Here is a 14,972-nt window from a genome sequence, read left to right on the forward strand (position 1 = left end):
AAGGGCAGATATTTTTTTTATTTAATTTCTTTAATTACTATTTTCTCAGTTTTGAGTTTTTGTCACAAACGCCCTTTCAACTAACGGCGGCAGAATAGCAATAAGCATTAGAGAAAAATGACGCTATTCAAATGGTTTAACGATGCTACGACTTGCAATCTTACGGTTATAATCTTTCAGAGCGTATATAGCTTTCTCATTTTTTATTTTATTGTTATCTATTATCTTATTATAACTAAAAGAATTTATTATAACTAGAACTCACATATTGGAAACTACGATTTTGTGCTTTATGCAAATGAAATAATATCGATTTTGATATTTGATATCGACAGGCTCAACAACAATCAACATTTGATATCAACATAACTCAATTTAACTACAACTGGTGCCAAAAACGGCCAATTTGTTTTTGGTTTATTGGTGAAATGGTTGTGGTCAACAGCAACAATAATATTATAACAGTAACAGATTTGTTTTCACTGACTCAACGCGACACGATTTTTTGTGTTTTGTATGTAACTCTGTGTTAATTGCTTTTTTACTCTTGTACCATAATAATCAGAGTTAGCAAAAAAGTGATCTTCACTATCATTGTCATATGGTATGATTGTTGTATGTAAAGCTACATAACAACAGAATAACAAGCTAACCGACAACAGTTTATAATAACAGTTATTGAAAAATAACATAGCAGTATAATTCATTATTGACAAGTAGCTGTTATTGCCATCTCTACTCTTGAATATAAATTTTATATCTTTTGTAAAAATGCCGAAGGATCCCTTACCATACGCCCCGCCGCGCCAGTGAGCGCTGGGCATAAAGGTTCTAAGTGGCATTAAACCTAAAGAATGACATTACACACAATTGGTGTCATTTGTTGCGAGCTCCTGATTTATGAATTAATGTATCATATGAACTATCCAATTTTTCATTTCTGTTTTGACATACATCAATTAAGTCTACATTCATTCTTAATTCATATAAAAGGAAAAGCTTCAAGATATCCGTAAGACGTCTAAAATAACTTTTACAGATTATATAACAGTGTCTTTATTCAGAATACAATATTGAGATTTATTCACGACACGTTATTGTTTTTAATTAACCACAATTATGTCAAATTTTGACACGTCAAAAACATTAAATATAAAAACTAACATACATTTCCCAAATTTCTTCTCACGTGTTCCATTCGTTCGCGTCTGCGTTCACAAATTACACACAAAAATACTACAAGAAACATACCATAACTAACAAATTTTAAAGGTATACTAACAAGGGTGTGTACAGATAGTCTGGATTCCAACAGCAAAATAGCGCAGTTCGCTTACGTTGGCACAACTGGATTAGAACTGCTAAATGCGTGTTCTAGAGAGAGAATATCACCGTTGAGCGTACTGCCCAGACAACAAGTGCGTATTGCAAGCGAACTTTAAAAAAATTGCAATTTTACAACTGACGTTCTGTACACGAGGAATATCGTTTTCAGTATTGTCATTCTGAGTAAAGTCGGTGATGTGGTCTGCGATGGCTAAAAGGCATCTTCTTCTGGAATGATACGCCACGAGGTTGCTCTTGCTTCTTAGGCAAATTTGTTATTTCTGAATTTACTAATTGATCCAAAGTCTAAAAACAAAAATTTACATCTATACATTAATACTATGATAGACACATCCAAAACTTAAACCATCAAAACAATAAATAACAATAATAAATAACGCACACTCCTATAGCCCCAAATAAGGGTAACCTTGTAACAATCAACAAATTACACCCAAATTCACGAGGGAAGTAAATGTAGACCATACATATATTTCTCCCAGCCAGGAAATCGAACCCGGGACCTCTTCTTGGCAGTCCATCATGGTAGCCGCTCAGCTACAGAGGCAGTTAAAACAATGAGCTTATATATGACTGCCTCAAAATATAATAATAATATATATACAGAGGTTTTTGTAAAATACCAACAACCTCGCAGGCCTATATTACTAACATCGTAAACAACAACTTTTGTTCTATGACTTTTAATAATTAGTCAGATTTTACTTTCATTCAAAAATAAGTTTATTTAAATAGATCGCTCTAAACGGAGCTCTGTGCAGGACAGATGGGAATCGTCGCGGAGGACGCTTGCGCGTTTGAACTTACCTTACTGCAAAATACAGATCTAAAAAACATCAGATAGCATAACAAAAACTTAAAAGTTTGCGTAAATTTATTATGTTTTGAAAAAATTCATGGAACAAAAGTTGTTGTTTATGTTTGTTGAGTAGTTCGAGGTCAATTTTGCGTTTTTGGAACTTTCGTAAGCTTTAGTTGATAAACTTTGATTTTATTTATTAAAAGCTTGAGTTAATCAATGTTACACTATTTACAATTTTTAAATTTTCAGATGTTTCTTTGCCACAAAATGTAAAAAAAAAATTGTTTCATTTTATTTTCTTATTTTAATAAAGATAGAGTTAGTAAGTACTAAGTCGATTTTAAAAGATGTTAATTGAATCGCTACTTTATGTCTAATTGCAAAATTTTATTTAAATATACTCAACGTTATTTAGGTACTACTATTTTATACAGTTTTTTATTTTTTTATTTCGCTAAATGTGCCGGTATGACTGCTCAAAGTCCCTCAAAAAAACCTTTAGTTAACGAGATAAAAGAGCGTATTTACAAATACTACATTGCACAACTAATCAATTAACAGGTCAGAGTGGTACTCGCGGCAACATGCCAGCTTACCACCAGGCTGCAAGTGCTGTATGGCTCTGAAACGCAAGAGCGAGCTCTATTCGAGCATCTTCTACGGCGTTGAGTTCGTAGTTAACATACACACGCATAGTGAACTGTCTACGAAGAATGGTATACAGTCGATGCCCTAAGATACCCGATCCCCTAGCCGATCTTTTGGTGCTGAAAGCCATCTTACGCAGCTATTTTGTTGATGAAGTTTGTATTTATGCAATGTAATTAAAGATTAAAAGCTTAAAAAGTTTCTTGAAACGTCATTCTCTAATGATGCATTGAGAAAGTTACATCAAAATTAATTTCATGAAGAGGTCAGATATCTTAGGCATAGACTGTACTTTAATGAAAAGTTACTAGTTGAACAAAAGCTGAGGCGTAATTTACACATGCACAAGGTAACTTAGCTAAAGTAAACCTATAAATACCTGTTTATCAATAAGTCCACGATCTTTCAGCGCATTTTCGATATCATCAAACTGTTTCTGTAAATCTTTATTGTTCGTTTTCGCAACTGCTTCTCGAACCATCATTACCTGCAAAACATTTCAAGAATTATAATAAGAGAATTTTTTTTTTTAAATTTGCAACTTCGCCTTAATACTAAACAGTGTTCTAACAATTTATCATCTTTATTAGCAATTTGCATAGACATAGTATATACATAAGTAGGTAGAGCTACAGCTTGACTATAATGCTGTCTTTCAGTCAATTGATTGAAGTGGTCAAGTTGTGGGTACGACGCCGATACGATGTACCTATAACCTCCTCCCCTCCACTATTCCCATTTTGTGGTAGAGTAATAATGCTACCACAACAATTTTGGAAAATATATAAAACCGCATACAGTTTCCTCAAAGAATGTATGTTTGTCTTTCTGATCTGGTCTGTCAATTTCCAAGACTTGTCTCAACACAGGTAGGGCATCATCTGCTCTTCCCATTTCTGCTAAAGCCCTTGCCTGGAACGCAAAAAGTGCATGATAAAAATACTATACTAATTCTAATTGATATTGGTAGCTGTGAGTGTTCCGGTTTAGAAGGGTAAGGGTGCTAGCGAAATTACAGTCACATGGGACTTGTCAACTTATGTATCAGGGTGGTGGATGCAGTGACAGTGCCCATAAGATCTTTGCGGTTTAAAGCTCTGAACGGCACTGCACCTGTTATCGATAGACGTGTCGCTTACCACCAGGCGCACGACTTGTTCGTCCCGTCACTTGGTATTATAAAGAAAAGAGTGAATTATATTGTAGGTAATAGATGCGTAAGAAACAAGGCAGACAGTGGCCTTGTTGTACAGTGCATATTAAGTGTATTATTCCGTATTTGTGTAATAATTTAATAACTCTACCTTTATGTTCCTCATTGTAATATAATTTTGCTTTTGTTGTGGTATACTCTCTAACGCAATGTGTGGAGCGCCTTGCTTCAAAGCCAATGCTGAAAATATTTCAAAGAAATATTAATGAAAGTAAAAACATTACATTCAATCATTTCACTAATCCCATGTTAACTCACTAATATTAACCAACTGTTCAATTGCTGCTATGCTATTCAACCAGCTTGTTGAACAAAATTTCAGGATTATTTTGTCTTGGGTACTCTTCAATCCAGAAATAAAGATGAAAAAATTAGTAGAATACAATTTTATATACCAACCAGCAAAGAAAGTACATGCTCGCCGTAGAGGGCTTGTGCCTGCACTGGCCATTTCAGACCATAGTTTAGATGCGTACTCGAAACTCTTAGGCGTATTCTACAAAAAGAAAAACTGATCTTATGCAATACGCAATAAATGAATAAACTTACAGTAAAATAAATTTGACATTGTTTTTTGAATATAATTTGAATATCTATGATAATATTTTATGCTAAGATAATGTTCAGATTTTGTGAAATGATAATGGTAAGGTTTCTTTTTAATATAAATTGTGTACTCAGTTTTTTTAATAATCAATAACAATGATCAAAATAATATGAAAACTAACACTGAAAAAGAGCAAAACTCTATTCCATTATCACTTCTTTTTTCTTAGAAATATATCGCGTATATTTGTCTTTTGAAACACACCAACATTATAGGCTATTTACAGGTCCCACAGTCACATGGAAAAAACAATTTAATTTCTAATGTGCAGCAATCATAAAAACTTAACAACTCAATATGTTTTATGATATTTATTAGCCATTGACACGCTTATGATCAGGAGAGCGAGTGGTTATCCACAAGTAAATGGTCCTGGCATTCTCCAGGTCTTGTTGTCTGCATCACTGCAGATCTCCTTGGCATGCACAGCCTTATCGATGCCTTACTTTCTCAAACTCGTATCTTATAAAGAGTGATTATTCAGGAGATGGCAAAACTTTGTATTGATTTTAAATTTCTTATCAAGGGTGTTAATTTAGATGCATTACTTTAAGAATAGGAAAAAGCCAGTGTGTAAATAGGAAGGGAATATGATGTGAAATCAGCCTGCAAAATTTGTATATACAATCCATTCTTTGCATTTGAGTAACTTTGTGCTTGAAGATATGAGTTTAAGAAAATAAGGCTATGGTCATAACTAATGCCATCATGCACATGTGACTTAATTTTATTTTATTACACATATTTTGAATTACTATATTTTATTTATACAGGCCGTCCGGCAAAGAATGGATAAGTCTGAAATGCCTTATAGTAGAGCTTATGAACGTGAAAAAAAATATATAAAGAAAAATATGTATATTCCATGTAGTACCTAAGATATATTTTTTTCTGTAAATTTAAATTATTTTCACCTTATTTTACGTTTTTGTACACCACAACTACAAATTAATTACATCCTTCGGTTTTTTGGCGTCATAATATTCTACATTAACTGTGCTAATAGAAAGGTAGTAAATAGTATGACTAACTATGGCACTTAAATTTTTAAAAAAAATTATTTTATTTTTCAGTGCAAAATTTTTTTTTTTTCACAATGTTTAAGCATCTGAGTGGCCAACTATTCTAAAATAATGTGTGGTTAAAGTAGATTTCAAAATGGTATAATTCATTATTGTATCTAATATAAATAGAAAATTATTGCTATTAATGTGCAAAAGGAGTAAAGACTAAAAATTAAGTTTTCAAAATTGGACCATTTTTTGTCATGAATTAAGCTGTACCATTGTTTAGGTTTAATAAAAAAAACAATATTAGACATAAATACAACTTTATTTACAATTTGTTTACAGCAAATGTTCAAACTGTTTGCCACCGACTCTGATGCAGGCTCTGCATCTTCAAATAAAATCCCTTTGAGTTGCCGCGTATATCGTCGTTCACTTTTTGTTGCAGCGGCTGCACTGGCACGGCTACGTAAGTCTTCGAAGGACCAGATCGGCTTACTATACACAATTTCCTTAAGGCAGCCCCAATAAAAAAAAATCCAGTACATTTAGGTCCATTGAACGCGGAGGCCATAAAATTGGCCCCAGACGACCGATCCATCTGTCTGGGTATGTTCTATTCAAATATGTTCGAACAGGGACCGCATAGTGCGCAGGACAGCCGTCATTTTGTAACCAATCGAATTCTCTCAGCTCCTCGGGCACGTCTTCCATTATAGTAGGCAGATCATTCTGGAGGAACTCCAAATAAGTTTGACCAGTTAGATTCCCCAGTAGTTCAAATGGCCCTATTACTTTTCCATTTAATATTCCCGTCCAATAATTAATTTTACACTGGTACTGTGATCTGTCATCCCGCATAAGATGGGGGTTTTGAAGTTCCCAGCTACGGAGGTTATGTAGATTTAAATAGCCATCTCTTTTAAGGGTTAAAATTCTGGAACTTTGTTAAAAAATTGCGGGTCTTCCTCTATCTTACCTAGCATTTGTCGGCAAAAACGTAATCTTGAAGCGTAATCTCTCGGTTGGAGAGTTTGCACGCATGTAACGTGGTAGGGATGGAATTTATTTTTCTTTAAAATATCATGCACAGTCGATTTTCCTATTCCCGTTACTCTCGTCGAGGTGGAAGGATCTTGCTCAATTTCCTCAAGCACTATCTCTTCGTTTCCACCACGAGGTATTCTTCCAGTGCTAGTACCACAAACACCACTACCAGGCATTCTTCCTTCTGAGTAACATGCATGGATCGATGGATGGATCGGCCGTCTGGAGCCAATTTTATGGCCTCCGCGTTCACCGGACCTAAATACACTGGATTTTTTTTATTGGCGCTGCCTGAAGGAAATTGTGTATAGTAAGCCGATCAGGTCATTGGTAGACTTACGTAGCCGTGCCAGTGCAGCTGCTGCAACAATAAGTGAACAACGATATACGCAGCTACTCAAAAGGGCTTTTATTCAAAGATGTAGAGCCTGCATCAGAGTTGGTGGCAAACAGTTTGAACATTTGCTGTAAACAAATTGTAAATAAAGTTGTATTTATGTCTAATATTGTTTTTTTTATTAAACCTCAATGGTCAAGCTTAATTCAGGACAAAAAGTGGTCCAATTTTGAAAACTCAGTTTTTAGTCAAATTTACTCCTTTTGCTCATTAATAGCAATAATTTTCTATTTATATTAGATACAATAATGAATTATACCATTTTGAAATCTGCTTTAAACACACATTATTTTAGAATGGTTGGTCACTCAGGTTATCATAATATTTTTTTGAAACAAAGATGCTTAAACTTTGTGAAAAAAAAAATTTTGCACTGAAAAATGAAATAATTTTTTTTTTTTAATTTAAGTGCCATAGTCATACTATTTACTGCCTATCTATTAGCACAGTTAATGTAGAATATTATGACGCCAAAAAACCGAAGGAATTGATTAGCTTGTAGTCATGGTGTACAAAAACGTAAAATAAGGTAAAAATAATTAAATTTAAAGAAAAAAAAAATTATATATCTTAGGTACTACCTGGGATATATTTTTCTTTACATTTTTTTTAATGTTCATAAGCTCTATTATAAGGCATTTCAGGCTTATCTATTCTTTACTGGAAACCCTGTATAATAAACACTTACTTGTTTATAGCAAGCAGCAAATATCAAAACCACAGGATATTTAGGGAATTTAGTCATATTAATTTGGCGTTCCTTTATTTTTTCAAACACATTGAACATTTCGTCATACATTTGATGGTTGTATAAGAGATCTAACAAGATTTGATATGAGATCAGTTGGTCAAAAAATCCACTATTTGCTGGGTCATTGAAACACTGTAATGAAAAAGTAAGTCAGTCACACCCATAACATCCTGAAAATTTCATATGATACTACCACAGCCATGGTTATACATAACATTGTGAGAATCAATACAATGAGATTACCATTTAAATTAAATTACTTCTCATATTTTCTGTTAGAAAAATTATTAGATCTGTCAAAGTAATAATAAATATATCAAAACCTGTCATCTTCTTATATAAGTTCATCTCAATATATCTGTATATTTGATAAATCAATTGCAATGACAATATCTTACCAGCAAAGCCTCTGTAGGTGCATCTAAAAAGTGGAACATTCTCATCACAACAGGCCCAAACACAAATGATCCAAACCTGAATTCTGTGTTTTGAGTGTTGAACCTTAAATGAAAATAAATAAAATAATCTCAGTACAGAGTACTAAAAATTCGACCTCAAAAGTTAATGGAATTACATCTATTTGCCAAGTTTTATTGAAATTGATTACCGGAAAGTGCAAGAAACCGGATTCATCCCCTAGTTAGCCACCCTTAGAGGCGAAATATTTTCTTCAAATTTAAATAGGACCAATACTGAGGTACCTTTTGTCCAACAAAAAGAGAATCATCAAAATCTGATTACAAATGCCGTGTAATATTTTGACGTAACATAGAAATTTGTATGTATGTCACATAACATACAAACAAAAAATAAAACATGCAATTGAATTAAGAATCTCCTCCTTTTTTGAAGTCGGTTAAAAAAGTAACATCGGAAACAAATATTTTACTGCAGCATAATTATTATCTGGTTACATCCAAATAATAGTATTATTTATAGGGAAGAACCATGTCTATTTTTTTTTTACTATGAGAATATCTACTTTTTAGAGAATTTTTTCTATAACAATTATAGAGTATGTTGTAAAATTATCTACAAAATATTATTGAAATCCATTTAGTTATATCAATGACGTAATTATATGAGACCAAATTTCCACAAATTTGCTTACTTCTTGATCATATTAACAACCAGTTCCAAGTCAGTAGGCTCAGCCATGTGAACCATATTCTTCAAATCTTCAGTAAACACCATGTTCTTTGGGTCAGCAACAAAATCCTTCATCTTAGATCGAAACTTATCAGCAAAGTTTGCAAACTGTTCTTTGGTCTTCTTCCTTGATTGAAGATAGCCGTCAACGCCAAGTGACGCCGGTGAATATAGACAGCATACTACACAGGAATACTTATTACATAAGCTTTAAAGTCACGTTTAAGTTCTAGTTGCTCAGACGCGTAAGCGTAATTTCAATTTGAGTTTTCGAGGGAGGTTACACATTCATCAGAGCAAGCCTTAACGTATGAACCGGTGAAAAATAAATGAGGTCCTAGGTAAGGTTGAGGTAGCACTATATGATTACATAAATCCAATATCACTTGTAAAATACATGTTTTTCTCAAAATATCAGAGAATAAGAAATATATAATTATAAAACGTAAAATCTTATTAGAAATTTACCTGGCGTGAAATGAAAAGTCCGAAGCGGAGTAAATGTACGAATATTGTATTTCAATGAGTTCCTTATTAAAGTTCGCACAATGAATGACATTTTAAATTTTTGATTTAAATATTTTCCAACAAATTACTCAACAGCCGATATTCTTTTAGGTTAGAGAAAATTGACCGACAATTTGACAGGAGACTAATATCAATTTTTTTAATTTGTTTATTTGATGGCCTGGGGGTCTAAGCATGTACTCCGTTCGGCATCCATCCTAAACAATCATTTTAATTCACGTTTTTCTAATTCAGGCTTTAACGTTTTATTTATAAAACTTTTATTTTAATGCAAGACTAATGCATTTCTATATTTTAAGCCTTTATAGTCTTATAAATGTTTAAAAAATAATTGTCAAATGTCTAATAATCTATTTCACCGACTAACTCCGTAAACGATGTTCGATAACGATATCGTACGAATCCGAATCGAACGACCAGCTCGAATGTTCTGAATAGCTCTGAAGTCGCCATTCGATTCGAAAACGATATCTAATCGATCGATTCGGTTAACATATCGAAGTGTTCTGAATCCGATTAGCTTTATGTACTCGACTCGATTTAGGTGCCTCACATTGAGGGGTATCCGAATCACCCTCTTCCGCGATTTTTCGTAGCTTTCGAGATAAGATTTTTTTAATTTTCAACCGGTTTCTTTTTTCAATAAGTAAAACATTTTGTCGGGTTTTTTTTTTGTAACTCAATCTTTATGAACTGTACTTTAACGCACAAGATAATCGGCTTCGTAACGTCAATGGAAGATGCGAAAGTTTTGACTCAAAGTGTAAAATTCGCGTTCGCGTTGAAAATTCAAGTCTGACTCTCTCGAACGCGAATTTTCCACGTTGAGTCAAAACTTTCGCAGTTGTTGTACAAATTGAAAAAAAAAATTTAAATCCGATCCGGTTGAAAAATTCAAAAAATCCATAAAAAATCATAACTCGAAAATTACGACAAATCGCGGAACATACACAGGGGTGATTTGGATACCCCTCAATGTGAGGCACATACATTTTCTTTTTGGACGTCACTATCCCTACCACCCTGTATAATAAAGTTGTTGTTGAACAATTATGTCATAAATTGCTGAAAACCGTAGAGGGAGGATGAAAACCTTTTTAATGCTTTCAAACTTATTTTTCCATCTTATTAGTTTCAACTTAGACTGTTCGGCTATGAGGATAGAAATCTATGTAAATAGTCTACGGGTTATTAAGCATATAGGATGGACAGTTATAAGCAAAGGTTTTTTTTTTTCTTATTGCTCTTGGCTTTTCGCGGTAAGCGTTTCAGCCACAGACTATTAGATGCTAACGCATGGTTTGACTTATCATGGTTTCAGCCAACTATAAGATAACCAACGACAGGTCTTTTTTATTTTGTGCACACAAGGATTTAAAAAATCTACTAACTGATTGCTTGACTTGACAAAAACATTGGTCGGAACTACTTAAAACATTAGACTATGGAAATTTCCATCCTGTAAGTTTAAAGCCCAGCAAGTAACTTTATTATGTACAATAACAAAGATCTTATTTAAAAAAAGGTATAATAATTAATAAAAATGCTTAATATTTTTATTATTTATATGTACATGACTTGAGAAATGGTAACACTGATTTGTTCAGCTGTCAGCAGCTCTCGAACTCGCGTGTTTTTTGGTTGAATTAAAAATGTTAAAATGATAAAAACAAGCACTAGAAAAATCAATGTTTCTTGCTTTAGAGTGTACTTTCCAAACTTGTGGTGTGTTATATAATAACATGGAATATTTTCTGTGAATAAAATACGAAGTGGTAATGATATTCTCTACAAGTGATTTAGTGAAAAATATATTGGATCAAATTGTGATATTCACAGAAATAATTCCAAATACGTGCACCGCAGGGTGTACAGTTGGTATTTTTATATAATACAAATGAACCTTTTACCACCTAATATTTTTGTCTGTTTTCAAAGGAGATGAGTTTAATGTTGCCTAGTGGGCCACACCTTAAGATAGACAATGTCACAAAATTGTTTATAATAATAGAACTTTGCGTCATATACGGTCAACAGCATATCAAACTACACACTGACGTATCTTGTTCCGTTGCACGGGAGGTGATTTTGGAACAAAAATGTGTAGTCTGAGTGCTGTTGTTTATACATAATGCCCAAGTTTCTAATTTAAAAAAAGTAATGATTTGGATAACTTAACTTGTAAGTGGACATACAACTGGCAGAAGTTGAGACTGCATTTGCTCTGTCTCTCTTGATTGGTACAGTAGTCATAATCTGAAAGAAGTGAGACAGAACAAAGTACAATGGCTCTAGTTAACTTCTGCAAGTTGTAATTACAGACAATAATATTAGTGTTTATTTACAGAATTTTCAATTAATGGTGCCGTTAACATGAATTTGATATGTCAATTTTGCATACTATTTGTATGTTATATAACTTCTGTGCACTTAGTTGTAAATTAGCCTCTAATCAGAGGATAATTAAATTGTTGTGCAGGATTGAGAACAATTTTGAAGGTATTCTATATTCCAAATTACTTTGCGGACACCTGCCCGTTACACCAAGTACTTTTGGGTCTGGTTTCAAGATTCTATACTTTGCTAGAAATTGAAAATGAATCAAACCTCTTAGTGAAATGTATTTGTAGTTGCTGATTGGTTTATACATTGAGTGCAAATTGAGTCTGATAAACTTGTTAATGACTGAAAATGTAAATTGTTTTCATGTGAAAAATACCATACATTAACACTTATTTGTATAGAAAATTTAGATTTATAAATGTAACTTTCATTAGCTACTAAATATTTTAATCTCTTTAATTTTCAAAATTCATGGAAATGGCAATTTGATGTAAAATGTACCACAAATTACAAATTTGTTTGTTGCTTAATTGAATACAAAAACCTTGGAGCATTTGGATGAGTATTTATTAATATTATAATATTTTAAATTGATCCAATTATGTATGTTAATTCTTGTAAGTTGATTAATATAATTTTGTTTCTTATGTTCTTCTAGCTCAAAAAGCTTGAAAGGCAATACAAAACCATGGATGGTAAAGTAAAATGAGGAAATCACTCACAAATGAGTGGAATATGTTGAGAATGAGGATACTATATGGATAACTAGGATAAGTCAGACTGAGCGGTTAAGTGCAACAGAAAACTGCTCACTGAGTAATGTTCGAAAATGCAGAGGGTAGAAATGTAATCATTGACATAGTTTAACAAATAATAGATACCCCACCAATTTCATGAGAATTTTTTTACTATTTGTAATCTAGACAATTTCAACCTCTTTCTCATGAAAGTGGAAAAAGCTTTCAATAAAATACAGCATTGAAAAAGTTGAAAAGAGATTTTATTGACTAGTTGTTGCAACCAAATTGATCTTTTCATAATAAAATTTCTATATTGTATGGATTCTAATCCTATGTGTCTTTACAGATGCTGCAAAATAGCTAAAAATATAGAGCAAATTCTAACAATTGAGTTACAGAAATGTCGGTAAGTCACAGGCATACAAAAAGCAGCTCCTATAGGGAGTACAAAAGGGAAAAAACTGATAAATCCAGAACACGATATTACAGAGAGAAAACCAAAAGGGTTGATGTAGAACCAAAAACACCTCCACTACTTACAAGAAGAGCCAGTATTGAAGATTTATTCAAGCAAAGAGAATCTCTTAGGCAAGAGCTAAAAAAAATTGCAAAAAATTCAGAAAGTGATTTAAAAAGCAAACATAAATCAAGCAGATATAAGCAGTCCCAATCTCAGCATTCAAAAGCTGGACCATGTATGGAAAAACAGTCACGAAAAAGGCGAGGCAGCAGCAATATCGACTCAATGATAGAAAAAAAGAAACATGTTATTACTGAACCAGTGTTAGAACCTTATGGAGATCACACCCTAGCTGATTCCGAAGATGAAGAAACTATTATCGAACAAAGAAGGCAACAGCGCAAATTACTACTCGAAAAATTGAGCATGCGACGAAAAGACAGATTTGAGCAAAACTACAGAGACAACATCAATACATCAAATGTTAATAGTGATGACAAGGATATTAGCGAAAGTAGTCAAAACTCAACTTTTATGAAGAAAACCAAAGCTTCAGTGAAAGAAATACCTGATATGTTTTCAGAGATAGATTACTTTAATCCAGATAATAAACCAGATCAGGTGACACAAGACAATACTGAAACAAATAGTGCACAGTTAACTGACAATTGGGATGATCCTGATGGTTATTATAACATCAAAGTTGGAGATAAAATAAATAAAGATGGATATGTAATTAAAAATATACTGGGTCAAGGTGTGTTTGCTAATGTGGTGCGCGCAATCAATAAAAGTAACAACACTGAAGTGGCGATAAAAATCATAAGAAACAATGATCTTATGTACAAAACTGGTCTAAAAGAAGTGTTGATTTTAAAACAAATAGCAGAAGCTGATCCCGAAAATAAATACCACTGCATAAAATTCACAACACATTTTATGCACAAAAGCCACCTTTGCATTGTCCTGGAGTCGCTCTGTATGGACTTACGATGCATTTTGAAGAGATATGGAAAACATGGCCTTAATATGAAAGCCTTAGCAAGCTATAGTCGGCAGTTACTTATAGCACTAAGATTTTTGAAGAAAATTGGTATAATCCACGGTGATGTTAAGCCAGACAACATCTTAGTTAATGAAAAGAAAAACGTTTTGAAGTTGTGCGATTTTGGCTCCGCAGCAAATGCAGATGACAGTGAAGCAACGCCGTATATGGTTTCCAGATTCTATAGAGCCCCTGAGATCATACTCGGCATACCCTACCAACATAGCATTGACGTTTGGTCTGCTGCTTGTACTATTTTCGAAATGGCGACCGGCAAAATAATGTTTGCCGGGAGTTCTAACAATAAAATGCTGAAATGTTTCATGGACATGAAAGGAAAATTCCCCACTAAAATGATACGAAAAGGGAGATTTAAGGACCAGCATTTCAATTTCAAAAACAATTTTATCCTCCACAAACGGGACGAGTTCTCTGGCCGAGAAAAATATACTGAAGTGAGTAATGTTATTATTACCAGAGACCTTCAAAAAGAACTGAATACGTATTGCAAATGTGCACATGAAAATGAAGAAAAAAAGGTGGGTCAACTAAAAGATATGTTAGATAAAATGATTATTTATGATGTACATCAAAGATACACAGCAACTGATTGCTTGACACATCCATTTATTCAAGAACCACTAGAAAAATAAATGAAATTAATTTATTCTTCTGCAATAAATTTATTATATTTCACATTTGTTTTATTAATATGAAGGTATACAAATAATACACAATTTGAAAGTATTACTTTATTAGTACCCTAAAAGACAAACAACAAAATTATACGCCATCAACCTAAATATCACGTTAAACTTAAGTTTTCAGGTGCTCAAAATATTATCACAATTAAAAAGGAAAATTGACAGTCGTCAGTTTTAAATCTTG

General features: G+C 33.0%; 2 protein-coding genes across 2 annotated transcripts; one reads left to right on the plus strand and one right to left on the minus strand.

The window, feature by feature from the left end:
• Window positions 1–672: 672 nt before the first annotated feature.
• Window positions 673–9,614, minus strand: LOC113230752 (pentatricopeptide repeat-containing protein 2, mitochondrial-like). Its single transcript, XM_026464830.1, has 9 exons — window positions 9,437–9,614; window positions 8,931–9,150; window positions 8,218–8,320; window positions 7,757–7,951; window positions 4,410–4,506; window positions 4,102–4,190; window positions 3,596–3,709; window positions 3,177–3,284; window positions 673–1,632 (listed from the first exon to the last, which is right to left on the minus strand). The coding sequence occupies exons 1-9, from the start codon at window positions 9,525–9,527 to the stop codon at window positions 1,501–1,503; spliced, it is 1,149 nt and encodes a 382-aa protein (XP_026320615.1). The 5' UTR covers window positions 9,528–9,614; the 3' UTR covers window positions 673–1,500.
• Window positions 9,615–12,598: 2,984 nt separating this feature from the next.
• LOC113230869 (serine/threonine-protein kinase prp4-like) lies at window positions 12,599–14,737 on the plus strand. Its single transcript, XM_026464971.1, has 2 exons — window positions 12,599–12,685; window positions 12,926–14,737. Exon 2 carries the CDS (start codon window positions 12,980–12,982, stop codon window positions 14,735–14,737), a length of 1,758 nt encoding a protein of 585 aa, XP_026320756.1. The 5' UTR covers window positions 12,599–12,685; window positions 12,926–12,979.
• The last annotated feature ends 235 nt before the right edge of the window (window positions 14,738–14,972 follow it).

The sequence above is a fragment of the Hyposmocoma kahamanoa genome, unplaced genomic scaffold (assembly GCF_003589595.1).
Source record: "Hyposmocoma kahamanoa isolate Upper Pololo Valley unplaced genomic scaffold, ASM358959v1 64, whole genome shotgun sequence".
Taxonomy (NCBI): domain Eukaryota; kingdom Metazoa; phylum Arthropoda; class Insecta; order Lepidoptera; family Cosmopterigidae; genus Hyposmocoma; species Hyposmocoma kahamanoa.